General features: G+C 53.6%; 11 protein-coding genes across 11 annotated transcripts; 5 read left to right on the forward strand and 6 right to left on the reverse strand.

The window, feature by feature from the left end:
* Positions 1–89: 89 nt before the first annotated feature.
* ALT_7818 (tRNA guanylyltransferase) lies at positions 90–1,372 on the reverse strand (the record flags this gene model as incomplete). The annotated part of the gene is made up of 8 exons (XM_033561109.1): positions 90–314; positions 368–472; positions 528–616; positions 670–845; positions 927–971; positions 1,025–1,156; positions 1,215–1,304; positions 1,359–1,372. 8 exons carry the CDS (start codon positions 1,370–1,372, stop codon positions 90–92), a joined length of 876 nt encoding a protein of 291 aa, XP_033417000.1.
* Positions 1,373–1,866: 494 nt separating this feature from the next.
* ALT_7819 (Fibronectin type III domain protein) lies at positions 1,867–5,256 on the reverse strand (the record flags this gene model as incomplete). Its single annotated transcript, XM_033561108.1, has 4 exons — positions 1,867–3,825; positions 3,885–4,903; positions 4,962–5,155; positions 5,213–5,256. The coding sequence occupies 4 exons, from the start codon at positions 5,254–5,256 to the stop codon at positions 1,867–1,869; spliced, it is 3,216 nt and encodes a 1,071-aa protein (XP_033416999.1).
* Positions 5,257–6,241: 985 nt separating this feature from the next.
* ALT_7820 (putative lipin Smp2) lies at positions 6,242–8,758 on the forward strand (the record flags this gene model as incomplete). Its single annotated transcript, XM_033561107.2, has 5 exons — positions 6,242–6,350; positions 6,407–6,477; positions 6,542–6,839; positions 6,895–7,786; positions 7,837–8,758. 5 exons carry the CDS (start codon positions 6,242–6,244, stop codon positions 8,756–8,758), a joined length of 2,292 nt encoding a protein of 763 aa, XP_033416998.2.
* Positions 8,759–9,471: 713 nt separating this feature from the next.
* ALT_7821 (putative transcription initiation factor TFIID, 31kD subunit) lies at positions 9,472–10,395 on the forward strand (the record flags this gene model as incomplete). The annotated part of the gene is made up of 1 exon (XM_033561106.2): positions 9,472–10,395. One exon carries the CDS (start codon positions 9,472–9,474, stop codon positions 10,393–10,395), a length of 924 nt encoding a protein of 307 aa, XP_033416997.1.
* A 221-nt stretch (positions 10,396–10,616) lies between these two features.
* ALT_7822 (uncharacterized protein) lies at positions 10,617–11,124 on the reverse strand (the record flags this gene model as incomplete). Its single annotated transcript, XM_033561105.1, has 2 exons — positions 10,617–10,873; positions 10,935–11,124. 2 exons carry the CDS (start codon positions 11,122–11,124, stop codon positions 10,617–10,619), a joined length of 447 nt encoding a protein of 148 aa, XP_033416996.1.
* A 362-nt stretch (positions 11,125–11,486) lies between these two features.
* ALT_7823 (rRNA-processing protein UTP11) lies at positions 11,487–12,446 on the forward strand (the record flags this gene model as incomplete). Its single annotated transcript, XM_033561104.1, has 2 exons — positions 11,487–11,582; positions 11,664–12,446. 2 exons carry the CDS (start codon positions 11,487–11,489, stop codon positions 12,444–12,446), a joined length of 879 nt encoding a protein of 292 aa, XP_033416995.1.
* Positions 12,447–12,709: 263 nt separating this feature from the next.
* Positions 12,710–15,375, reverse strand: ALT_7824 (histidine biosynthesis protein HIS4; the record flags this gene model as incomplete). The annotated part of the gene is made up of 2 exons (XM_033561103.1): positions 12,710–12,909; positions 12,957–15,375. 2 exons carry the CDS (start codon positions 15,373–15,375, stop codon positions 12,710–12,712), a joined length of 2,619 nt encoding a protein of 872 aa, XP_033416994.1.
* Positions 15,376–17,036: 1,661 nt separating this feature from the next.
* Positions 17,037–18,707, forward strand: ALT_7825 (glycoside hydrolase family 47 protein; the record flags this gene model as incomplete). The annotated part of the gene is made up of 4 exons (XM_033561102.2): positions 17,037–17,239; positions 17,300–18,347; positions 18,398–18,572; positions 18,622–18,707. 4 exons carry the CDS (start codon positions 17,037–17,039, stop codon positions 18,705–18,707), a joined length of 1,512 nt encoding a protein of 503 aa, XP_033416993.1.
* Positions 18,708–19,836: 1,129 nt separating this feature from the next.
* ALT_7826 (superoxide dismutase) lies at positions 19,837–20,576 on the reverse strand (the record flags this gene model as incomplete). The annotated part of the gene is made up of 3 exons (XM_033561100.2): positions 19,837–19,953; positions 20,012–20,482; positions 20,532–20,576. The coding sequence occupies 3 exons, from the start codon at positions 20,574–20,576 to the stop codon at positions 19,837–19,839; spliced, it is 633 nt and encodes a 210-aa protein (XP_033416991.2).
* A 715-nt stretch (positions 20,577–21,291) lies between these two features.
* Positions 21,292–22,241, forward strand: ALT_7827 (oxidoreductase, short-chain dehydrogenase/reductase family; the record flags this gene model as incomplete). The annotated part of the gene is made up of 3 exons (XM_033561099.2): positions 21,292–21,407; positions 21,461–21,775; positions 21,827–22,241. The coding sequence occupies 3 exons, from the start codon at positions 21,292–21,294 to the stop codon at positions 22,239–22,241; spliced, it is 846 nt and encodes a 281-aa protein (XP_033416990.1).
* A 37-nt stretch (positions 22,242–22,278) lies between these two features.
* ALT_7828 (putative amidase C550.07) lies at positions 22,279–25,981 on the reverse strand (the record flags this gene model as incomplete). Its single annotated transcript, XM_033561098.2, has 5 exons — positions 22,279–22,436; positions 22,485–23,781; positions 23,837–24,158; positions 24,390–25,285; positions 25,346–25,981. 5 exons carry the CDS (start codon positions 25,979–25,981, stop codon positions 22,279–22,281), a joined length of 3,309 nt encoding a protein of 1,102 aa, XP_033416989.2.
* Between the last annotated feature and the right edge of the window lie 674 nt (positions 25,982–26,655).

Here is a 26,655-nt window from a genome sequence, read left to right on the forward strand (position 1 = left end):
TCAGATACCCATTTGGCACTGCTACGCCGGCTTGATAAAAGTTCATATACCATGTCATTTTCTTCACTTGTCGTCTTTACCTCGTAAAGTCATGCCTCTGGTAATTTGCCTGGCTTGCCTGAGAGAATCCAAGGCCTTCTCTCCCAGAACTCATCCTTGATAATGTCGACATGATCAACCACCACCTGTGCTTTCCGTCGCAACTTACGCAGTTTGTCTTGCTGCGACTTCGAAGTTTTGCTTTCGTCCACCGGCGCCTCATCATCATCCCCGTGCTTTGATTTGGACTCAAGCTTGGGATCTTCTAATTGATACTGCAAAAGTCCACGTTAGATGGCGATCATAAAAGGCATCCTTGCTCGCCTACCTGACGATAAACCACACTCCCTTTCTTAAAAATCTCATCCTCGTTGTTATAATTGATCCCAAACCTCTTGAAGAGGATCTCATTCTTGTCGGAAGAGACAGTTCCCTGCCACGACTCGTCAGCTCATGCAAAGTAAACCATAATTCAGAAGCGCACACACCTGTAACTCCCTCTCAGCATCCGTGTTACTCATCCCTCCCTGCTGAACCATCGTCCAAAACGTCGTATTGTAGAGATTATTAATGTGGCCTGATTCAATCAGTACATGACAACCGAGCACAGATCTACGAGATCATACGCACAATCAACCTGTCTCCAACTCATATAATCGCGCAAGATCCTAGTGGTCGGGTACAGGACCGCCCGGCCGTCGAACGAGGGTAGGTACGGAGGCTGCAGAGGCGTAGATGGGAAATACGTCCCCCATTGGTAGATATAATGTGCTGTAAACGTAGACACAATCGTCGTGACGAGCTTGCTAAACCCCGAGTTAGTGTCCTGCAGTCTCAGAACGTCAAGGCGAGGACAAAAATGCTCGCCCTGGCTGTGGCTGACTCACGCGCTGCGTCGCTCGAATAGCTGACAGCTGGGGTGAAAAACGAAGCTGCTCATGGTCAGAGTCACGAAGCATGTTGATCTGGCTGGTGAGGAGCAGACCTGTATTCATCGCTCACGCCGTAGGCGATGCATAGGTCCGGGAGTTCTTTCATGACCTCCACGGCGGCGGCGTTCATCAAGTCCAGCGCGCGGCGGTCGTTGGGTTTGATGAATCCATAGCGATCGGAAAGTCTATGTCATTTGTTATTCAGGCAAATTTGGCGAATAGAGTAGATTGGGAGGTAAATACTTGTGAAATCCTCTGCCGTCGATGCGAACCACGATCCAGGTATTCGGCAGCAAGACATCGGGCTGCTCAAATGACTTGACGTACTCGTATCTGATTACGCATATCAGCTATTGCTCATGTTCGATGAGAAACAAATATAAATACTTTGAGTTGGCCATTCCAGTAAAATGTCTTGCGTGTCCTTCGTTGCGAGGATACCTAGGTAGTCTTGTTCAGTTTCGCTGGCCGGTCAAATGAAATCTCTCTGTTGTGCGGGAATCCGTGCGGACTACGAGAGATGAGCCATAATTGCTGCCAGATCAATCTAAGGCATTCAAAAACCCATACTACAATTACTGAGAAACATTCTAAGCATTACTTTGACTACTTTGATCATTCTGAATGAGATATGCGGTGAGATGGTATGTTTCACCCACCAACTATACGATTCTCGTATATGAAAATGCTATATACCAATGAATGACTTTAGACATAATGAATAGTAAGAAAGTCTTAGAAAAAGGAGTAGACGGACTCGCGGGTCCTCGCCAAACACATGGAAAAGAGACAATCAAAGAATGCATAGGTGCAGTACCAGCATGCAGTTTGTGCAATCCGTCATCGAGAGGAGTGAAACATCAAAAACAGAGGATCACAAAAGGCTAAGCCCAGCTCAAGGTTCCTCTTCCTCGGCGATCTCATCATCGCCAGTCTCGCTGGCCAATTCGCTAGGCCTTTCACTTGTCTCACTGGCAGCTTTGTCCGATTTCTTGGACTTCCGGCTGAAAAAACCCAGACTGCTTCTAGTCGATCTGTCTGCAGACGGAGCGCTGGAGACAGTGCTGTCAATACTTTTGGCAAGTTGCGCGTCGTTGCTTGCATCCTCGTCGATGTCACCCTGGGACGAATCGCCCTTCTTCGAAAACAAGCCGGAGCGTTCCTTCCACGAACCGAATTTGCTCGAACTGCCCTTTCGAGTGATCTTTCGAATAAATGATTCCTTCGTGTTGCTGTTGTCCGCAGAAGTGGCCGATGGCATGCGCTCCAGCGATTCGTACGAATCACCCGTGAAGATGGACAAGGACCGGGAACGCGAATCCCTCGAGATGCGCGGCTCTGACGGAGAGCCCTCCTCCATGTGGAAATCAAAAGCCATATCGGATTCTCTCTCCTTTCCTTTCTCTTTATCCTTATCCTTGTCGGACTTTCTGCTGAAGATGGTCTTGAACGTGGGTGCTGCGGGATTCAATTTTGGAGTTACAGGGCGATGGGAGGACGAAGGCCGTGTACCAATCGGGGCTTGCAACGGCCGACCTTGGCGTTCAAAAGTCTCCTGAGGAAAATCAGGCTCACCAGTCAGCCCAAGGGGCAAGTGACCAGAGGACCCGTACGTAATAGACGGCCGACGGGATTGAGCCCTGGACCAGCTGGACGGGGAGGCCCAATCGAATCCAAGAAGACTGCGATGGTTAGGCTTTTCAGCAGACGGCCATCCGAAAGGACGATTATCCGTCGAGGGATGAGGAAGCTGATTATCGAAGGAAAAGGTCGACGAAGGTCTCGGCGACAGGGAACCTCGTCGGACAGTACCTAGAATCGATGCTGGATCGATTGGATCGTGACGAGGACTGAACTGATTATAACCAGTGCTGAGATCAGAGGGCTCGCTCGACTTCAGCAGACTGCTACTTCCACTGCCGAAACCGAATCGGCTGGGGGAGAAGATACTAGTGAATCCTGCTCGTCGCGACGGCAGGTGGTCAGAAGAGCTGTCTGCGGTGGCAGCGGCAGTATTACTCCTGGGAAGCAACGATATCGGGTTGGCCCAGTTGCCTGCATGACTCAACCTCCGACGCCTTGAACCGATGGGGTCCATTTCGTCCAGATTCCTAGGGAAAGATTGGCTCTGTCCGGGTTTCAGGGTACCCAGCAAAGGCGGCTCATCTGCCAGTGTTTTACCACGAGGACGATGGAAGCCAAATAATCCCGATAGCCTTCTCGTGGCGCTTTTAGGAGCATCACTAGATTCATCAACATGCGTAGACTGGGGCTCGGTCTCTTTGCGATCCTCATGGGGGCTGGCGAAAATGCTAGCTGGTTTGCTTCCCACTGCAGACTCAGGAGACGATGGGCCGCGCGAATAGCTTTCCCGCTGCGGTTCGGACAACTCCAAGTTTGAGAAACGAGGTCGAACTATTGGACGTGGGGGTTCTGGAGATTCTTCATCCCCTAAAAGATCAGATGGGAGCAGGGCATCGGCCCGTGGACTCATTTGAGGATTACCAAAGGAAAGATCGAGATCACCCCGCATCGGATCTTGCTGGTCCGAGAGACCCGGAAGGGTCATGCCATTGTTGATATTGAAGAAGGCAGGAGCGGGAGCAAATGTAGGCGAGTTGGTGGAAGGTGGATTGAAGTTGACACCGCCAGGGAAAGACGGTTCCAAGCCGGGAAAATTCATCGGGGAGGAGACGTTGCTGTTGAGAGAGCTGCGATGGCGGCGCGGACGGATAGTCGCAGTATTTGACATGTCCAGGTCGAGAGCTGGCAGAGTGAACGGTCCACTGCCGCCCGAACGCTGGGTAGTCAACCACTTGAGGCGCTCCTGGGCCTCTTGATACTGTTGCTGAGCCTTCTTCTAAGTTAGTAACCCTCAATCTCAAAAATCCAGTACGTTCTCTGGGGACCCACCTGTGCGTGAAGATTCACTAAAGCAGCATATCGCGCATTGAGATTGCTCAACTTGACCTCCCATTGCCTTGCTCGCTCGTTGTCGATGCGGTCCAACTCCTTCCCATCCTCGCTGTCTCCCCCCTGCTGACGCTTTCGCTCCTCCTCAAGCTTCTTGACACGCCCACCTTTGTCCTGAATCTCATCATCGAGAACTTTCATCTCTGCCTGCTCCTTGGCAATCTTCTCTCGAACCTCATCTGCACTCCTTTTTCCTTCCTCTTCCACGCGAGCCTTCTCCTCGTTGATCTGCGCAACCTCAGCAGTCATCCGCGCCATCTCCTCACGCCAACGAATAATGTCCTCCTTGCGCTTCTTTCGTTCGGTCTCTTTTTGCTGCAGAAGCCTCTCGCGCTTGGCCTTTTCATTTTGAACGGTTCGATTGACGCTCTCCAGCTTGTTAACGTGCTTCTTCAAATCGCCACTGGCCTCGTCCTTCTCCTTCACACGCTTTCTCAGCTGGTCACGTTGTCTCTCAAGCTCCTTCAAAAGCGCGATATGCTCCTCCTCTTCCTCCGCCGCCTGCTTCTCCACGTTTTCATTCTCATGCTGCAGAGATTTCAGCCTGTCGGCCAACCGTTCCAAGGTCTCACTGCTGTCACTATGCGCTGCGTGTTTCTGAGTCTCCTCTGGATGGCTATGCGGGAGGTCGACGCCGCTAGCCGCGGGAGATTGCTTCCGTCCAGCAGAGGAACGCTTCCCTTGCAGTTGTCCTCCACTAAGCTCGCGAGCCATCAAAGGGGCGGAAGGGGCGACCAACCCGGCAGTGGGTCGTGGGATTGAGGCCCGAATCGTCGGGCTACCAACCGGGGCATTTTGCTGAGATTGCGACAAAGGAAGAGGCTTGGTCCGAACATGAATAACTGCGCTGGGTGTCTGAAAATTTGCCGCACTGACGGAAAAGACGCAAATGTGATATATACTTCCTGGGACCAGGTTCGAGATTTCTACCGCAGTCTCCGCGCGTTTCGATTCACCAACTATTGGAATGGTTAGTGTTGATGTAACTTGAGAAAGTAATACGCAAAAATAAGCTACCTTTGGAGCCGTTGACTTGAATAATGTGCTTGTGAATAGAATTGTGAAAGTCAGGCAGTTTCCAGGCGATGCGAACTTCACGGGCGGTAATCTCCTCTAGAGTAACCTCTGGTGGCGGAGGGATGTCCAACCCGAGCTTTTCGACCAGTACTTCGTTCGGAGTCTGACAAACTTGCCATGCACGATATAGTAACCTTTCCATGAATATTAGATAGAAGATCACCAAGGGCGAAACAAATATTCGAACTCACCATATAAGCGCCCATAGAATCGCGACGGCTAGAAAGAGAGCCATAACGCCTCGTACCCTCACTGGGGGAACCACGCTGGGGTAGGCGTAAAAGGAAAGATATAACGGCTCATACATCACAGCATTGGGCACCCATGGAGACGGGCGTAACGGAAGGGAGAAAGAGGGATAAAGAAGAAATTGACAGGCGAGAAAATCCTCAGCCTATTCTGTCGCCCTCTTGCGAACCTGTCCAACTGTCCACCACTGTTGTTAAATGCGAGTCTTTCTCGGTAGATCAGTTGAGAGAAACATGGCACTAACCAGATAAGGGAGGTCATGTGAGGTCAGCTGACTGATCTTCAGCTTAGTCAACAGCGTTTTTTCGGTTTTGCGAATGAAAGTCTTGGCACGAAGATCTCTCCTGAAATAGTAACGCGCAGAATTGCATTCCAAGCAGGGTTCGTGCCCAGCCCGGTCCTGCTCCGAAGACCTAAACCGAGGAAGTTTCCTTTCTGAGCGATCTGCTGCAGCCTTAGGAATCCATTTCCATTCGGCCCGTGACATGTGACTTGGCCCGGTCGTTGGGCGGTTGAGAGCGCCCGCAGTAATCATCATCGAAAGGTGCTCCCCAACAGCCAACAGTCTATCATCAGGATCCTCTATCTGGGTACTGCCAACATTTTGACATTATTCTGCTCTTTTCCTCTTTGTCTCTCTTGTCGCTTTGTTTAGAGGTCTATTTGTTGTCCAAATATAGGTCTCTTTGGTTCCTTGTATTTTAGCCCGGCTTTGTTTCAGACAGCATTACATTCGTTTTCCCCCAGCTGGGTATGTCGCAGCTGGAGCGCTCTCTCGGCGGGCATTGTCACATGGGTCATATGTAGGCGGCAATTCCTGCCAACTTCCCGACTGCTGACATAGTCTCAAACCTTTACTACACTTATCTCTCCTGCCTTACCTATCTCAATCGTCGGTCTTCACTATCTCTACTCGCTTCCCTGGTCCATCCGAATTAAATTGAAGGCGCATCCGACGTCGCCATCTCGGGATGCAGTACGTCCGAAGTATCAGCGGTTCGGTGTCGAAGACATGGAATTCCATCAATCCAGCCACCTTGAGCGGGGCCATTGATGTCATCGTCATCGAGCAGGAAGATGGTAGCTCCTCATACTCAGTGGTCTCTATGACCCTATGTTGCTAATGCTCGCGATAGGAACACTCGCCTGTTCACCGTTCCATGTTCGATTCGGCAAGTTCTCTTTGCTTCGTCCTTATGAGAAGAAGGTACGGCTATGCTGTCCCGGAGAAATTTTTTTTCGGACCTGACTGAGCTGGATTCTTTTTTCAGGTGGAATTTCAGGTCAATGGAGTCAAGCAGGACTATGCGATGAAGCTCGGGGAGGGCGGAGAGGCCTTTTTCGTCTTTGAAACATCAGACGAAATCCCCGCTTCACTGCAGACGTCACCGCTAGTATCGCCGGCGGCTAGTCCGAGAACGCGCAGTGAGGAAGATCTTCCATCTTCTCTTCAGGAACCGGAGTTTCTGGACCTCGAAAAGTCCTCTGCCACTACTCATTCGCAGGATGCGAAAGCAGGCTCGGACATACCTCTGCTTTCGAGAGGGGCGAGGGCATCTAGTGATCTGGGTACGGTGGCGCTTTCCTTGGTCATGATATGAGGCTTTTGCTTATATGCATATAGGTGCCATGACTCCTCTGTCGCAATCCCCGGAAGAGACCAGTGTTGGCCGACTCCGCCACGGCTCCTTGGGCAACGCACCTAGTTTTGACCGGGCATCCTCTGAGCCTGTACTAACTGCGAAGAAAAATACTGGCACTTCCAACGAGGGTGATTTTGCAGTTGGATCGCAGCCTCCCAGTCCCACAACCAGCGACGGTCACAATCACACCGATCGCCCTCGGAGTCCTCCTTTACTCACGCCGCAGGAAGCCGTTTCGCGCGCACTTTCTCTGTCAAAGAAACTTTCGTCATCCAACATTCCAACTCGCGTCAATGAGACGGGCGATCTCATGCTCGACATGACCGGTTACAAAAGCAACGAGGAGGACGCTCTGCGTGCCGAACTCGTTGCCCGTAAGATATTGGCGGAGGAACTGGAGGGAAGCTACGACATTGGAGGTCTTATCGGAGCGGACGAGCATGGAAACTTGTGGATCTACAGTAGTGAGGAGGCAAAGGAGGCTGCCAACCGCCGGGCGACTTTTAATTCGATGCGACCGCACTCGGCCATGAGTGAAAATGCCATTTCTGACCCTGGGTACCACAGCGACACTGATCATCCTGTGTCTGAGTCGCCGTATCCGACTCGGCATTACCGTGCTAAATCCGATGTGCAGCCAGGCCCCCCTACCCCACCGCAGTCACCTACCCAAGACTCGACTCCTGCAGAACAAACCCGGAATTATGCCAAGACTCTTCGCCTGACAAGTGACCAGCTCAAGGCTCTGAATCTGAAGCCTGGTGCCAATCCAATGTCGTTCAGTGTGAACAGAGCTACCTGTACTGCGACCATGTACCTCTGGAATAGCACCACGCCCATTGTCATCTCCGATATCGATGGGACGATCACCAAGTTAGTTTTCCTGTTTGTGTGTTATATGCCAAAGTACTAACGAAGTGCAGGTCCGATGCTTTGGGTCATGTGTTGAATATGATCGGTCGGGATTGGACTCATGCTGGTGTGGCGAAGCTCTACACCGACATAGTCAATAACGGCTACAATATCATGTATCTCACAAGTCGATCCGTAGGGCAGGCGGATACCACGCGTACGTACATTTACGGAGTCTGCCAAGATGGCTACAGGTTACCCAAGGGCCCTGTCATTATGAGCCCTGACCGGACGATTGCAGCTCTCAGGCGGGAAATCTACCTGAGGAAACCGGAGGTGTTCAAGATGGCTTGCTTGCGGGACATTTTGGGTCTTTTCAACGGAAAGGAGAATCCATTCTACGCTGGCTTCGGCAACCGTCTGACGGACGCGCTGAGTTACCGGTCGGTCAACATTCCGTCGACAAGGATCTTTACCATCAACTCGAACGCAGAGGTATCCTTGGATCTTCTCAGCCTGAATAAGTACAAGAGCAGTTACGTGACCATGCAGGAATTGCTGGATCATTTCTTCCCACCTGTCAGCCTGCTGGTCCAGCCTGGGGGTGAAAATTGTACCGATTTCACCTACTGGAGGGATGCTCCTCAGGAGGTTGAGATATTCTCAGATACGGATAGTGATGAAGATGACGAAGAGGACGAAGACGAGCTAGAAGAGGAGATGGAAGATGAGGAAGAGGAGGAGTATGACGGCGAGTTGACCGAGGAAGAAGGCAGTGACATTGATGAGGAGGGTGACGAACTTGGGGAGAGTTACATTTCACAAGAGTCGATGGATGGACTTCGGTTGTCTGACTCCAACGCCTCTTTGGCCGCAGCCGGTTCAACCCAGGCCGAGGAAGATGAAGACGGAAATGCGGATGATATGGCCGCAGAGACCAAGCTGCTAAATTCAAGGCCTCTTGCAACGGCCGAACCCGCTCGGTCTGCTTGAGAAAACTGAGACAGCGTGAAAGTGTTAGATGGCGACGTCTTTTTCGGATATAACTGAAGCTATCTCGCATGGCTTTGCAACGCTCAATGATACCCAACCCTCGCATCAATTGCCGTGACAGCGTCGGCCCACATTATCAGAGCCTCTCTGACATCTTGATTCCTTTGCATAAGCGGCGTTGAATAATTGCATACTGATTGTTGCCTGTTCTTGTTTCTGTTGTGAGCATTGTTGGACGACCTGGCGCTATAGAGATTCTCAGCGAGTTGCATGGTTTGATTCAGAGTTGTGTCTTGAAGTGTTCGCACCTGGATAGAGTGTTAGAATACAAGTACATATTGTTATATAATCGAGGTGTTTCTGTCTTATCGAATGGATCGTCGCTGTTGCGCTGTTCTAGGCATCGAATAGAGCCCATCCGATGACTTCCGAATATGGCATAGCGCCGCATGGAGTCGAAGAAATCCAGCTCCTCGATCAACTCCGACAGACAGTAAAACGTCAGTTCAATAACACCACAACCACTCTCTGTCGTTAAGTCGCATTCTTTTATTTCTCAAGTCTATACTACGCCGCTGTTCTGTAGCTGTGGATGCTGCTCTGTGACGTGCCGCCGATAGCTGATTTCCCGACACTTTTTATCACACCTCTCTCCGACCGCACCTCACCTCACCTCACTTCACCATCCACCTATCCAACATCAAGGACATACAATGGCATCGCCAGCTCAAGCGCAGGCTCCGGCCACCACATCGAATCAACCTCTCACACCGCCAGCCGAACCCTCGTCAACAAATAACACAGCCAACACCACCACCTCCTCGCAACCACCTCACCCTACCGGAACCTCCACCACCACCGCACCCAACACAGCCATGCCCTCCGCAACTCCCCAGCCCACCCAGATCCCATCGACGTCACTCACAGACAGCGGCAAATCACGGCGCCCACGCGACGTCCGCCTAATCCACATGCTCCTCGCCTCGCTCGGCGTAACCGCATACCAGGAACGGGTCCCGCTGCAACTCCTCGATTTCGCGTACCGCTACACCTCAGGCGTTCTCCAAGACGCGGTCCACCTTGTGACGGAAGGCTACGCAGGCGCCACAGACGCAGGGCCCAGCAGCAGTCGCGGCCCGGTAGAAGTCAACAGCGTGACGCTCCCTGCGCTGCGGCTGAGCATCGCGTCGCGCCTCCATTACCAGTTCCAGACGGGCCTGCCGAAGGAGTTTCTGATGGATGTTGCGTCGGAGCGGAATCGCGTGGCGTTGCCGGGTGCGTCGAGGGGGTTTGACACTGCGGCCCAGGCAAAGAGTACGTCCGCGGCCAATCAGAGTGTTATTATGGGGGGGATGCGGTTGCCGCCAGAGCGGTTCTGTTTGACCGGCACGGGGTGGAATATGAAGGATGAGTGGGATAGTGAAGGGGAGGAGGAGGTCGAGGATGCGACGGCGCAGGCGGGCGTCGGTCAGGATCAGGAGAGGAACGCTGGTGGTGGGTTGGCGGGTGTCAAGGAGGAAGGGGATGAGGATATGGGTGAGGATGATGAGGATGGCAAGATGGAGGATATATTTGGGGAAGATACCGCCATGGGGGACGGTGAGGGAGATGAGGACAAGGCTATGACGGATGTTTAATTACCCTCAGACGGAGTTGGGCGCATGGGTTGAGTGTGGAGATTCCATGATCTTGCATTGGTCAAGGTTTGATGCCGGCGCTGGTCAAACAAGCAAAGCAAAGCGTATTGTACATGTACATAATGAAATGACTGTCTTCCCAATCAATCATGCAACGAGAATGATGTAAAGCAAGCAACGCCACCCTATGTACGCCAGACGACTGTCGAGAGTCGAGAGTCTCAAGATGATGATCTCTTCCTCCGCGCCTCATCCTCCCTCATCATCCGAATCACCTCCTCCCTCCTCTTCTCAACCCGAGCCAACTCCTCCTCCCTCGCCCGCCGTCTCTCCTCATGCGTCGCGAACCACTCCTCCCGCGCCCGGTCCTCCTCTTCCGGCTTCGCATGCGCAACCATACACGAGTTCATGGCCAGCCGCTGAGCCCGACATACCCAGGTGGCCGTTACCGTTCGATTAACGGCACATTCCGCGAATGCTGTAGTCGTTAGCACCTTCTTCTCTCCTCTTTCTCGACCATCTGAACGGGCGAGACACACCTTTGATCTCCGGGGCGCAATGCGCTCGGACGCGTTTGTAGTAGAGCTGCTTGACTTCGGCTTCCTGGGCGGCGGATAGAGGGAGGGGATTGTGGAGATTGTATTTTCGGGTGCTTTGGGGTTGTGGTGTAGGTGTTGATGGCGATGAGCTTGGTGCTGTTGTGGATGCGGCTGCTGATGTTGAGGCCATGATGTTCTGATGCTGATGCTGGCTGATGCCGATGCCTCGGAGGCCAGGCTAACACTTAGTTTTAGGCCGGATAGTGTCAATGATTGTGTTTAAGAAATTTCCGACAGTGTAGAACAAGATCAATTGAGCAGAGCTGGTGTGAATTGATGAGTGCAATGCAGGTGCCGAGTTGTAGTGTAGTCGTGGAGTCCGTAGTCTACACGACGTTGTCCGATATGAGGTTTACGGGTTACCGCCAAGCCGAATTTTTTCAAACTCCGCAGTTTATCTCCAGACACCAACACTTCTTCCAACTTCACCATTTCAACACCCTTCAATCCTGATTATTATAATATAGCGAGAAAAAAGACACATCTTACAAAATGTCCTCCATGCGCAACGCCGTCCAAAGACGGCAACACCGCGAACGAGGCCAACTCGAAGGCCGCGAAAAATGGGGTATCCTCGAGAAGCACAAAGTACACTCACCTTCTTCCCCATCCCTTCGCCCTCAAATATCCTACTCTGAAAGAAACAGAGGTACTAACAATAGATGACAGGATTACTCCCTCCGCGCCAAAGACTACAATGCCAAAAAAGCCAAACTCAAGCGCCTCGAGGAACTCGCCGCCAACCGCAACCCAGATGAATTCGCCTTCGGCATGATGTCTGCGCACTCGCAGAAAAAAGGCAAGCACGGTGCCGCAGCGCGCGACTCGGCCGCGAAGCGGGGGCTGAGCCATGAGGCGCTCAAGTTGCTCAAGACGCAGGATGCGGCGTACCTGCGGACGACGGGGGAGCGGCTACGGCGGGAGATCGAGAAGGTGGAGCAGGAGATGAGGTTACAGGAGGGGATTCAGGAGGCTCTTGGGGACAAGAAGGATGAGAGCGAGGAGGACACAGAAGAAGACGATGACGACTTTGATTTTGATCTCGGGCCGAAGGAGAAGCGCGGGCAGAAGAAGGCGAGGAAGTTGGTTTTTGCGGATGATCGGCGGGAGCAGCGGGCGTTGAAGAAACGGAAACTTCAAGAAGATCAAGAAGAAGAAGATGATGAGGATGAAGAACAGTCGTTTGGTGAATTGCAGAAGAAGCAGCAGAAAAAGACGCAGAAACAGCTCGAGGCGGAGAGGCAGGCTCTCGTTGAGGCTCGCCGAGTCCGCAAGATGAAGAAGAGGGCTGCCGAGTCTCGGGAGAACAAGCTCAAGGCGCTTCGCAAGCAGTATGCCGATATCACTGCCGCCGAGCGCGAGCTGGACTGGCAGCGAGGGCGGATGGATAACTCGGTTGGGGGGACGAACAAGGATGGCATCAAGTGGAAGATCCGCGAGCGCAAGAAGTGATCTTGGATTGGTCTTTCTTATTGCAGCTCATGTCGATGATACCTTTCTCCATTTTTTCTTGCATTGGGCCGGAGGTCAAGCAAAAGTTTTTCCATCTGGTTTATAATAGAGGCTTATGGCGTTCAGGCGCATATACTGTGAATACCATTTCATCTTATGCCTTGAGGCTTGTTAATGAAGAAAACTAAAATTTTATTCCGTCAAGCTCATGTCTAATGAATACAATAACTGCATCTCGTCGTAAAGTCCGAAAAACTAAGTCATCACGCCTGGTTCTTCTTCATCGCCGCGACTCTGATGCTCACGGCCCGCTTGTGCGCGTCCAATCCCTCAACTGCAGCCAACTGCTCCACCGTGCGAGACAATCCAAGCAATCCCTCTGCCGTCAAGTTCGAGCTGGTGATGTGCTTGAGGAACGAGCCCAGGTTGACTCCAGAGTACTGCTTGGCGTAGCCGTAGGTTGCTTGTGATGTTAGCTTGATTCCTGCACGGGAAGTGACGGAAACTTACGCAAAGAGTGGTTGACACCCGCAGAGTAATCACCAACACTTTCAGGTGTCCACTGTCCGATGAAAACACTGCCGGCGTTGACGACCTTCTCCACCACCGACTCCGCGTTCTGGACCTGCAGAATCAGATGCTCCGGCGCGTATTCGTTGCTGAGCGCCATCGCCTCATCAATGTCACGCACCACGAAGGTCACCGAGTGGGCCAGAGATCCTCGCACAATGTCCATCCGGGGCAGGGCCCGGGCTTGAGCATCGACCTCGTCCTCGATGGCCTGGAGTTGGCTCTCGTTCAAGTCGACGGCGATCAGAATCACCTGCGAATCAACGCCGTGCTCAGCCTGGCTCAGCAGATCTGAAGCGACAAAGGCCGGGTTGGCGTCCTTGTCTGCGATGACCAACACCTCGCTAGGTCCGGCGGGCATATCGATGCTGACACCGGCCGAGGTGTCGTTGGAAACTAGCATCTTGGCTGCCGTCACGAATTGGTTACCGGGACCCAAGATCTTGTCCACCTTGCTGATACTCTCCGTTCCGTAAGCCATGGCGGCCACGGCCTGCGCACCACCGGCGAGGACAATGCTCTCGGCTCCCACCTTGTGGGCAACGTAGACAATCTCGGGTGAGATGCTGCCGTCGGCCCGAGGAGGAGAAGCCAAGACAATCTTCTGGCAGCCGGCAACCATGGCGGGGACACCGAGCATCATGGCGGTGGACGGCAGCACTGCAGTTCCACCGGGGACGTACAGACCAACACGCTCGATGGGGCGAGAAAAGCGGGAGCAAACGACACCGGGCATCGTCTCCACCTGGAGGACGTCATTGGTATCCTTCTGGGCGGAGTGGAATTTCTTGATATTGGCGATGCTGACATCGATGGCTTCCTGGGTCTCAGGCGACAGCTTCATCAGCTCCGGGGGGAAAGGGGCGCGGATTACGGGAGACGTTAGGGAAGTCGCCTTTTCAAACTTGTGGGTATACTTGAGCACAGCTGCATCGCCGCCCTCCCGCACATCCTGGATGATGGGGCGAACGAGACCCACGATGGCCTCGTTGGACTTTTGAGAAGGACGCTTGAGGTACTCCTTGACCTTGTCCACCGGCGTGGAAGCGGTGACCACGCGCGTCATCTCCATGCGCGAGTCATCCTTCTTGGCTTCTTCCTTAGCTGGCGCTGCTGGAGCGGCGGGCTTCGTTTCGGCTGCGGCAGGAGTCAGACCAGCCTTCTCCGCCCACGGACCCTTGGCATCGCCCTTTCTTCTCTTGACCTTGAGACTCTTCAGATCCAGGTTACGTTCGATATCTTCCAAGCTGACACCCGCAGCCACGCAGCGAGTCAGGGCAAAGTAGAGGAGATCGGCAGCCTCAAAAGCGATCTCTTCCTTGGTGGTGGCGCGGCACAGCTCGTCAGCCTCCTCCATGATCTTTGCCTGAGTCAGCTTGGGCTCATTGAACAGTCTGGCGGTGTAGGAACCGGCCGGCGCATCGGCTTTGCGGGCTTGAAGGGTCTTTTGCAGACGCGCAAGGCCATTGTAAGGCCCGAAGCAGCTGGCGGTACCCAGGTGACAGAAGCCGCGGCCAATCTGCTTGACAACAAAGACCAGGCAGTCGCTGTCGCAGTCAAAGCCCAGGCGGATCAGCTCCTGCACGTCACCGCTGGACTGACCCTTGTACCACAGACCCCGTTTCCGGCTCTGGTAGACGCCGGTGCCAGTGCGGAGAGCCTCGGCGATACTTTCATCACTGCTCCAGACAAGGCCCAGACATACTCCCCGCTCATCAGTCACCGAAGTCGCGTACAGACCGTTGCTCTGGTCAGCAACAGCACGAGCGGCAACCAGAGCGCCGGCGGCGATCTTGCCGTTGGGATTCTTGTGATCGAGGGTGAGGGCGTCGGCAGAGACAATGCTGACGGCACCCTGCTTCAATGTTTCCTTCACGGCGTCCTCGGTGACTGTGCTGGCGGTGTAGGTGCGGTAGAGGTTCTGAGCCTCAAGATTCAAGCCCAATTTGTCGGCCAGAGTCTTGACGTCGGCAGACTCGGTGCAGATTCCGGCTTCCTTTCTTTCAGCATCCTCAGCAACCCACGACTGAAAGGCATCCACCTGATTGTCGGAGGAGGTATAAACGACGAGTCGCGACGAAGGAACGGATTGCTCTTGGGACAGCGAGGTCAATTGATCGAGGGAAATGACTACTTTGGCGGCACCAGCATTCAGGATATCGACAATGTCACCGGAGGAGGCGATGTCGGTAGCATCGACGTAGACATCGAGGAGACGGAAATTCTGACGCAGGAAGTCCTCAGCTTGAGCCAGAGAGGAGACCTTAATGAGGACGCGGCCGAAGTAGGCGATCTGGGAGAGGGAGAGACCGGAGGAGGACGAGGTGGGGTTGTAGGAGATGAGGATTGGGGTAGCCATTATGACTGTGGAACAAATGATGAGCAATTAAAAGATGAAAGATCAATCAGATCTGATGAAAAAGATGATGAAAGCGATCAAACCCCTAGTCCCTAGCCTGGGGGAAGAGAAGGTGTAAGGGAGGGGAGAATGACGAGGGGAGAATGAATCATCGCGAGAATTTCTTTTTTGGACGGGCAGAGAGAATTTTGGCCCCGCATCGGAGTCAGCGAGTGAGAAGAGGAGTGCAAGTTACACAGACAAGGGTAGACACTGTGAACCTCGAGATTGACATCAAATTAACCGTCTACTGAAGATGGGATCGACTGAATATATTACAACAGGTCTTTGAGTGTTAGTTGTTGTGGTCTCTATGGACTGGTCTGACATGGCGCCGATGAGCGGAGTCTACATACAACCATCTAAGGTATTTCCAGATGTTCTTGTCCTGGACTGTCTCACATTAGTTCTAGCATCATTGGCATCGTACGATATTCGGAAGAGGGGAAGAATCAAGGTTAATATCAAGGTTATAAGAAGGATTCCTCTCTCCGTAGTCGGCCCGTTTCCCATGGCCTTCTTCACATGTGTTCCTGGTGGCTGCCCAGGGTCATCTGCTTCCATGAGGGCCATGAGGACGAGAAGTCAGCTGTGATTGACTTGACTCTGACCTTGGCAGCTGATCACTCAGGAAAAGAAGAATTGATATTAGGTAGCATTGCTATGGACCAAATGTTACATTCTGTTCAAGCCAGAGAACTATTATCACCAGGGTATTGCCAATATACAGAGGGGACTGGCCCAAGTTTGGTTGGTTGATAATGCAGAGGAATAGCTGACTCATACTCCGTAGTCACATTCCTATTCGGGTGATGCATAATGACAGAACTGTATTGACTTGTACAGCCCATAGGTATCGGTACCAATAATACCGTGGATTTACCCCTGCATAATCCACGTTCATCACATCCCAAAAAGGAAAGCATAACAAATAAACAACATCCTCAGGCATCTTATACCGGAATATATCTGTTATGCCATCATAAAAGGGCGTAGATTCAGAAATAGTCTGATACAACTGACAGAATCACTGCAAGCAAGTCAGAAACTAACTAAGGGTACAGAATTATCCTCCGGAGTTCAAATGATCCCTGTAACTAACTAGTTTAGCGTTGTCGAGTCCAAGCTCAAGTGACGGGGGATCGGGGTTGGATACCTAGTTCAGGCACTCTCTTGGCCCTATCTAGACTCCAGGAGACACTAGACTAATGTATCTTTCCAATAGTCCATCTGATCTAGTCCATGATCCCTCATAAATGGAGATGATGATCGTCGCATCGGCCAGTGATGGCTGTAATGCAGGTTCAACTTGCAGAATGCCATCCATTCATGCGACGATCCCTCATCCTGTCCGTCATTCCGGCTCAACACGCGACTCCTCTCTTCACGTCGCCTCTTCTTCCTGGCCCCCCTTCTCCCCTCTTTTCATTCTTCGATCTGGATGACTCCAAATCAAGTCTTTCGTCCGCTGCTCTTAGTCTTAGACTAAACTGTCATATAACTATCCGCCTGTTCCCTCAGGCTGTCACTCGTTTGCTGTTGAATGTCTTAGGAGGACCACTACTTCTCCGTGCCAATCTTTCTCTCGTCTCGGGATTCTGTATTTTTCGTGGGTTGGTATCATGCATTTGCCCTCTCTGTCCGTGGCTCTGGCCCTGGTGAGCTCGTCTCTGGCGTTGCCTCAGACGATTCTGCCCGAGGACAATGTCTCATCACGCGCGGCGGCCGTCAAAGAGGCCTTTTCCCATGCCTGGGATGGGTATATGAAATACGCTTTTCCTCATGATGAGCTGCTCCCTATTTCCAATAGCTATGGCGATTCAAGGTAGGCAATCAGCAAACTTTCCTCACTCCAAGGTGCATCCTGACCTGGTGATCTATGTAGAAATGGTTGGGGCGCATCTGCGGTCGATGCTCTGTCCACCGCAATTGTGATGCGCAACGCGACGATCGTCAATCAGATTCTGGATCATATTGCCAAAATCGACTACTCCAAGACTTCCGACACGGTCAGTCTGTTTGAGACCACCATTCGCTACCTGGGCGGCATGCTGTCTGGATACGACCTGCTCAAAGGGCCCGCCGCCGACCTCGTCAATGACAGCACCAAGGTGGACATGCTCCTTCAGCAATCCAAAAACCTTGGAGACGTGCTCAAGTTCGCCTTTGACACGCCGTCGGGTGTTCCGTACAATAATATCAACATCACTTCGCACGGCAATGACGGCGCCACGACCAACGGGTTGGCGGTCACGGGGACATTGGTCCTGGAATGGACTCGTCTGTCCGATCTGACGGGAGACCAGGAGTATGCGAAACTCAGCCAAAGGGCCGAGTCCTATCTACTCGCGCCCCAGCCTAGCTCCGGCGAGCCGTTCCCTGGCCTCGTCGGCAGCGATATCAGCATCCAAACAGGTCAGTTCACCAACGGCTTCGTTAGCTGGAACGGCGGTTCCGATTCCTTCTACGAGTATCTCATGAAGATGTACGTGTATGATCCCAAGCGGTTTGCAACGTACAAGGACCGCTGGGTGGCAGCCGCGGAGTCAAGCATCGACCATTTGGCGTCCAATCCCGCATCCCGGCCGGATCTCACGTTCCTGGCCACGTACAACAAAGGCTCGCTCGGCCTGAGCTCGCAGCACCTGGCCTGCTTTGATGGAGGAAGCTACCTGCTTGGCGGCACTGTGCTGGACCGGACCGACTTGATCGACTTCGGACTAAAGCTGGTCGACGGATGCGCCGACACGTACCAGCAGACGCTGACGGGGATCGGACCGGAGAGTTTCGGTTGGGATGAAAAGTCGGTGCCGGCCGACCAGAAGGAGTTTTACGAGCGCGCCGGCTTTTATGTCCAAAGTGGCGCATATATTCTGCGACCCGAAGTGATCGAGAGCTTTTACTATGCGTACCGCGTCACCGGCAAGAAGCAGGTATGTTCTGACTTTGTAGGAGGGTTTGTGACTGTGACTGACGTGGTTAGTACCGTGACTGGGTGTGGAATGCCTTTGAAAATATCAACAAGTACTGCCGCACGGAGTCTGGATTCGCTGGGCTGACCGACGTCAACGCTGTAAATGGCGGAAATCGATATGACAACCAGGAGAGTTTCCTGTTTGCCGAGGTGATGAAGTACGCGTACTTGACGCATGCACCAGGTATGAGCCCGATATCGATTGTTGATGAAGATGAAGCTAACGAGAGCAGAGGATGAATGGCAGGTTCAACGGGGGAGTGGCAACAAGTTTGTGTTCAACACTGAGGCTCACCCGGTCCGAGTTCATCATACGTGATGTACATATCCTAGCTGGTATAATTAGTACTTTATATATATGGGGGAATCATCCTTATAATATGCAGACCTTATTCATTGATCACTAGCATGGGTGATTCCGGCTGCGGAGTTGAAGTAGACGACAAGTAGGTACCTTGGGGTTATCGACTGTAAGTACTCATGCATATGACAATAATCTATAAAGCTAGTAGCTAGTCTAGTACTATATTATCTCACCAAGGACCAATAATTAGATGAAACTGGTGAAACTGAAAAATCCGGAGTAGTAATAAGACTACATTCTCCCGACCCACATGTGAGCGGATTTGAGCACCCTTGGGGTCCATCCCGGGCAGATATTCCCTCAATCCTGCTCACTCGCATACCTTGGTGGAAGCTATAAATACAGCACAACAGGTAGACAATGTAGACATGTAGCACTCTCTGTTCCCTCATTCATCTATATACATACATATACTTCTGTACAAATAGCAAACCAAAAATGTGCGGAGGAAACACCCCCCGTCCCACTTCCAACGGCCGCATCGCAGTCATGTTCCCCTCCGCGTCCACCAAGAGCATGACCACGTACTCGCTTTTCTTTCATGAGGGGCTGACAGCGTCTCGCACGCGAGCGGTATTCCGGCTTGAAGATCCCAGCACGAGAGATGCATTCGGGAAGTGCGAGAGTATTGATTTGAGGATTGAGTATGCCCCCGTCCTTCCCGGTTTTCAGACATATCTAGGTGGTTAGTGGTTAGGTGGTATACAATGCTAACAGGGCTTGCAGACGGTATGGAGATTTGACCTCTGCGTTGACTGCGCCGCCGCTGCATCGGTTCCGGCTACGGCCTAACCCTAAATCAGGGCAAAAAGGGATTGAGATGGAGTTTGAGTTACCTGAACGGCTAGATCTCGGGGTTTCGGAGAGGGGGATTGTAGGGAGGCAGGTTACTGTTGTTGCCGAAGGGGGAAGAAGCGAGGTGTTGGGGATGGGGATGGGGATTGTTGGGTATGATTGATTGCAGGTATTGCATCCATTGTATTTGATATTAGCATGGAGTTATGGATTGGATTAGGATCGGCATTAGATTCATTTGGTCTGGTCTTGTGGTGTCTTGCATCGATGGAGATTACAGTTTACAGAGCTATAGCTTCAAGAATGGGTGTCCACCCTTGTCACCCGCTATGTACCGATCCTCCGCTTCAGCCCAGTTGATCACGTTCCAGATGCCCCTGGCATACGAGGCTTTGTCGTTCAAGTACTATTGGTTCATTAGCATCGAAGATGGAAGATGGAAGATGGACGAGGAGGAGAAATACCTGGAGGTAGTAAGCATGCTCCCACATATCCACCCCAAAGACGGGCGCCGCCCCCGTCACCGGATCCTGGTCGTGGGTCGTGGTAATGTCCAGCTTTCCCTTGGGTCCGTCGGTCACCAACCAACCCCATCCGCTGCCCTGAATGCCCAGCAGGGTCGTGTTGAACGCATCCTTAAACTTATCGAAGGATCCCCAGCGCTGCTCGATGGCCGCCTTGAGGGCCGGTGCCTGATCGATCTTGCCCCCCCCGGATTGCTCCGGGGCCAGATTCTTCCAGAAGAGGGAGTGGTTGATGTGGCCACCGCCGTTGAATTTGATCGCCTGCTGCACGGAGACGAGCTTGGGAACGTCGTTGGCCTCCGCGGCTCTCTTCTGCGCATCGAGCGCGGCGTTCAGGCCATTGACGTAGGTTTGATGGTGCTTTTTGTGGTGCAGCTCCATGATCTGTCGGGAGATGTAGGGTTCAAGGGCCTGGCATTGTTAGTCTGTTGTCACTTTTTTTGGAGGCATAGAGACTTACATTGTAGGGGTAGGGGAGGGGTGGGAGCGTGTATTGGTGTGCCATGGTGTTGGTGATGTGAGAAGTTGGTGAATCTGCGAGTGCTGTGAGTGCTGAGCGCAGAGAGGTGGGAGGAGAGAGGACAAGGAGGATGGAAGGTAAAGTACTCAATCATCAAGGTCCTCACTGTCCTGAAGAGAGCTGCCAGGGGACCTTGGGATCTAGAGCACAAATGAGCACATTACGAGCACATTATGAGCAATGCAGCTCTGTGATTGGGTTTTGCACTCTGCTCCCATCATCATCAATTCATCATCTTGCAGGAGCAATGAACTGACAATATTAATCAGGCATTGTTACATGTACCCGGAGGTAGAGTAGTAGACTGACTGTCTATGGATCAATCTATGATGCTCTGGTTGGTGGTGATATCATCACGGGGTTGATGGTTGATGCCTGAGGATGGTCTTGCTGCCTCAATCCAGGCAGTCTGTCTGTAATCTGCATCTCTGAGAATCTCCATCAACAACCTCAATTCATTCAATTCATTTAAGTCATCTTGTTTACTCTTGGAGTTTACTCTACACATTCTCGCCAATCATGGCGCCCCCTGATCAATAATCCTCCATCTGCCGAACGGTCCGAACCTCGGCCAGTCGGTCCAAAGACTCCAAACGTGGGGAAGTTGGGGTCACTGCTATAAACATGGAGAGCTCTCGTCTCAATACGTTCACTACTGATCCAAGCATCACTATCTATCTATCTATTCATCTAAATCAGAATGTCCGCTGAAGAACAAGTCCGTCTCGATAACTTTGACTCCATCTTCTCCCTCGATGGCAAAGTCGCCGTCGTCACCGGCGGTTCAAGAGGCCTCGGTCTCCATGCTGCCAGCGGGTACGTCTGATTCCGTTTCTCCAAATCATTGAGATGCATCTGACAGCGTCAAGTCTCCTCCAAGCGGGCTGCTCAAAGGTCTATATTACCTCCCGCAAAGCCAAAGCCTGCGACGAGGCCGTTGCCGCCCTGAATGCCCTCCCCAATAAACGTCCTGGCGCGGTAGCTATTGCTGTCCCCGCCGACAACGCGCGCATGGACGACCTGGACCGACTTGTCGCCGAGGTCAAGAAGACAACAGATCACGTTGATATTCTCTTTGCAAATGCGGGTGCTACCTGGGGCGAGCGCTTCGAAAAGTATCCCGAGCCTGCTTTTTCCAAGGTGATGGATCTGAACGTGAAGAGTGTGTTTTATTTGGTGCAGAAGTAGGTCTTGTTCTTTACGGTGTATATGAACTTAAACTGAGCTATGGATAGGTTTGCCCCCCTACTCACGGTCAAAGCGACCCGCGACTCGCCCTCGCGCGTCATCGTCACCGGCTCCGTGGCCGGCATCGGGGTCGGTTCCCTCGGCGAGAATGCCACCTTTGCCTACTCTGCGTCTAAAGCGGCCGTGATTCACCTGGCCAAGAACCTGGCGGTGGAGCTGGGGCCGCGCGGCATCCTGTGCAATGCGATTGCCCCCGGGTTCTACCCGTCCAAGATGGCCAATGGGTTGATCGAGATGCAGGGAGGCATCAAGCAGATGGAGGAGCACTCGCCCAACCGGCGACTGGGGAGGCCGGAGGATATTGCCGGGTTGGTGGTATTCTTGTCTAGCCGTGCAGCCAGTCATTTGAATGGGGCTGTGATTGTGACTGATGGAGGGGCCGTACTGAAGGGAAGACTATAGATCGTCATGTAGATAATGATTATATACAACTACATCTCTATAGCTTGGCCACTGTCTTGTGCTCCTCTGCCCGCACTGCTCGGTCAATAATCTCCATGGCTCGGTAGAGCTCATAGTCGTGCTGCTTGGGCGTTACGACCTGAATGCTCAAGGGAGAGTCGAGGTATACACGCCGATCCACCGTTTTCTCGTTCCCTAGGTACAAGATCAGTGAAATTCCTGGGCAAGAAGAATGTGACTTACACAACAGCCGATTCGCCTTGTCCCAGCTCCCCAGCACCGGCGCCGTCATCTCCTTGCCCAGCTCCAGATCCGTCTCGCGGAACTTCCGCACAGGGATGACACCTGCCGGGTAATCCAGCAGCACAAATGACGACGAATACCCCACGGCATTATACCGATCGATCTCCGGCACCGGATGGGGCGCAACAGGGAGGATGATGGCGTCAACCTGCCGGCCCGCCAGCCTGTCGCCGTCACCGTTGCCATCGCGCATCCACATCGCCAACAGCTCCCTCTCAACCGCAGACCGCTGCGCCTGCAGCTGCGCCAGCTGCACCACACTGAGCGCCTTGCCGCGCTTCACCCGGCCCTGCAGCCACGGAATCAACGGCTCCCCCGTCGCCTCCAGCAAATCCAGCATGGTCGACCCATCATCCACGCCCATCAGCCGGCCCGCAAGACCCTGGCACTTCGACAGCGCCGGCAGGACGGGGATCTCAACCACCTCGACGCCCTGCGTCCGGCGCAGCATGTGCGCCACCTCATCCAGCACCCTCGCCACCGGCGGCAGCGGCTGCACGACCCCATCAGACCTCAGCACCCCAATCGTCACCTTCCTCCTCAGCCCAGAACGGGGGAACTCCCCACCCCACAAACCCGGAATACAATCCTCCCCAAACATCTCCGCCCTCGGCACAATCTCCGCCATCACAGCCCCCAGATCCTCCACCGAGCGCGCAATCGGGCCCGCAACAGCCTGTAGCGCAATCCGCCCCTTGCCGGGGACCTGCCCGCCCTCCTGCCCGCCAAAGGGCACCCGCCCCACACTCGGCTTGAAGCCATACACACCCATACACATCGCCGGCACACGGATACTCCCGCCGATATCCGTCCCGAAACCAACCATGCATCCGCGCATCGCGACCAGCACGCCCTCGCCGCCGGAGGAGCCGCCAGCCGTAAGCGCGCGGTTGAGCGGGTTCAGCGTGCGCCCGAAGACGAAGTTGGCGCTGTCGAGGGCGCCCATTGTTTGCGGGACGTTGGTTTTGGTCAGGACGATGGCGCCGAGGGCGGTGAGGAGTTGGATGAGGGGTGCGTCTTCCGTGGCCGGGCGGGAGACGAGCGCGGCGATGCCGATGCTGGTGTCGATGCCTTTTACGTTAAAACAGTCCTTGACGGAGACGGGGAGGCCGTGTAAGGGCCCGATGGGGCGGCCGGTGCGGTGGAGGTGAGCGTCGAGCTCGCGCGCGCGCTGGATGGCGCGGTCGAAGAGCGGTTCGGTGAGGCAGCGGGTGAGTTGGTGTGCAATGGCTGCTCTCTAGACTATGTTTAGTCTCGGGTGTCAAGAAGGAGGGGAGGCGAGGGCAGCGTACCTTGCAGAAAGCGGTGGTGACCTCCTCGGCTGTGAGGCGTTTGTCGGTCATGGCGCGTAACAATCCGCGGACGTCATACTGTTCTGTGATTTCGAGCTCGCGGGCAGAGAGTAGTCCGCAGGTTCGAGGGATGTCCATCACGTTGACTCGGCCGTACTGCTTGACGTTGGTGATGGATTCGGCGGGCGAGAGCATCCCGGGGGGGATCTGAGACTCGGACAGTCTCCATTCCGAGGGGATTTTGGCATCTGTTTCGGCCAGTTTACGCTGGGAGATGGCTGCGTAGGCCATTTTGGTCATACAATTTATATAGTTGGTGTAGCTGTCAAGTCATCAAGTGTTTGAAGCTGTGGATCTTTCTTTTGTATTAGTTAGTGGTTTAGTGTGTGCGGAGAATGCGGGGAGAGATTTGCCTCGGCTGGACGGTTAAGTCCTGATAGAGGGAGAGAGTTAGCGATAAAGGGAGTATGACAAGTTTAAGGAGACTGCCTCTAGGGCTAATCAATATCTAGATACATCCCGTCCAAACAAATTGTTCAATAACCACCGAAACGCCACCCGCAGCCGATTCCGCCAGCTGATACTCATCGTCAGATACGCCGAGTTCCACACCAGCCACGCCATGCGCCCCGTCAGTCCATGAGGGAGATACTTGTATCGCTGGCCGTCCTCGTGCGGCAGCTGCATCAACGCCCTCGCATCGCCAATATACGCCAGCGTGCCCATGTTCCGGAACGAGAACGGCGGCGCCTGCTCGATATCGTCTGCGTTCAACCGCGCCGCCAGCCACTTGGCTTCCTGGAAGGTCGCCTGCGCCGTCGCCGGGGGCGCCCCCGTCTCAGGCATGGCGTTGTCGCCGAGTGCAAAGACGTCGCGGAGGATGGCTGTTTGTCCGTTGTCGCTTGCCAGCTGTACGCGTAGCCGGCCGTCGACGAGCAGGGCGCCGTTTGGGCCTTTTTTGACCTTCCAGGAGGAATTCCCTTCCCGGATCTTCTCGCCCTTGGCCACCGCCGAAGCAGAAGGAAAGACATCCACCTCCTCCAACGAGTTTCGAATAAACTCGTTCATCTTATTCCCCGTCGCCCACACGCACATGCCCACGCCTACTTCCCCCTCCTCCTTGGTAGTCAGCGTCAGACACCGCTTCGGATCCATCTCGTATGGCGGCTTTGCACCGGGCTCCCCCCACCGCAATCCCGCCACATGATGCGACGTCTTGATCGTGATCCCCTCCTTCTTCATCGTCTCCATCGCATACGCCGCCAGCCGCTCATCAAACATCGACAGCACCGTCGGCGCAACATCGTACAGCGTGATGCGCGGGATCCCCTCCAGGCTGGGATACAGCCGCATGAGATCGCGGTAGATGAAATCACGCAGCGACGCCGCCAGCTCCGTCCCCGTCGGCCCGGCCCCCACAATCGCAAAATGCAGCAGCCATTTCCTCATCTCCGGCGTCATCGTCGGCAGCACCGCCAGCTCAAAGCACTCGCGCACCCGCCGCCTTACCCGCCGGGCGTCCCCAATATCCTTGAAGAAGAGCGCGTTCTCTCGCACCCCGGGGGTATTAAACGTCTTGGTGACCGTCCCCACCGCGATGACAAGCTTGTCGTAGGGGACCGTAAACGTCTCCCCCGCCTCCCACTGTCGCTTGGCCATCGCGCTAATCACGCCCCCTGCCTCGTCTGTCCGCGGCGACTCCGTCACCCCGCTCTTGACGACCGTCGCCTCGCAGAGGATTGTCTTCCGGTCGAAGTCGACCGCGCGCGCCGCCGCCTGGATGAAGTCCACCTGCGCCCTGCGATCCCGGACCGGCTCGACGATATTCGAGAAATCGAGCGAGCCCCCCGCTGCATCGGTGAGCAGTGGCGTGAAGACGAAGTACGACCGCGGGGAGATGATCAGCGGCGCGAATTTACTCGACGAGAGCCGCCGCGAGAGACTGTAGCCTCCCCAGCCGGAGCCCAGGATGACGACTCGCTCTTTGCCTTGGTGTCTTTGTTTGTCGTCAGGGAAGGCCGTCGAGTGTTCGACTTGTGTTGCTAGGGAGCGCCGGATGGTTCCTATCGATTTCCGCTGTAGTACTAGCATCCATGATGTGTGTCGTCTGCTCCCATGCAGAACTGAAGATGGCGCGGGCTTCATACTGCTGGACAAGTCAATTGCAAAACTACCGGCATTGTTATAACCTAAAGGTAGTCCTTTTATCTATGAAAATAGCTTTTACTCTTTGGTGACGGTGAAATCCGGGTCTGAACACATGATGACCTCACTTGCCCACGCCAGGTTCACGGAACGTGGAAGAACGCGGATCTGACTCAAGCCAAACTCTAGTATATCCCTCGTGAAAATCCAGAGACAAAGACCTCTTTTCTCTCACCGAGCAACTCAGTATAGATGTGCTGCAGCGGAGAGTCACAGTCCACAGTCGGCGCTCCACAGAGCGGTAGTAGATGCCGGTTCCACCCGTGCCGACAGTGCGGATCGGAGGATCCAGGATAGTATTTCTGGTGAGGATCACAAGGACGATATTTCATCTATTAATATATCGGATGAAAAGAATCCGTTTTGAGATTCAGGAGGAAATAGATGAGGTATTCCTCTGTGGATAGTCCGAGGTGCTGCGGAAGAGGACGGGAGATCTGATTCTCTTCAGACGGCGTAAGCACATGGAATCGTCGGACTCAGATTCATCTCTGCAATGTCAAGATGCGTTAGACCCGTAAATTAATCAGGACGAATAGAAGAAAAGATTCTCATGTGAATTCGTCGCAAGTATTCTCTAGCGGCATATCCCAACGTGGTCCTAGCGAAATGCA

This window comes from Aspergillus lentulus (genome assembly GCF_001445615.1).
Source record: "Aspergillus lentulus DNA, contig: Alt16, strain: IFM 54703, whole genome shotgun sequence".
Lineage (NCBI taxonomy): Eukaryota > Fungi > Ascomycota > Eurotiomycetes > Eurotiales > Aspergillaceae > Aspergillus > Aspergillus lentulus.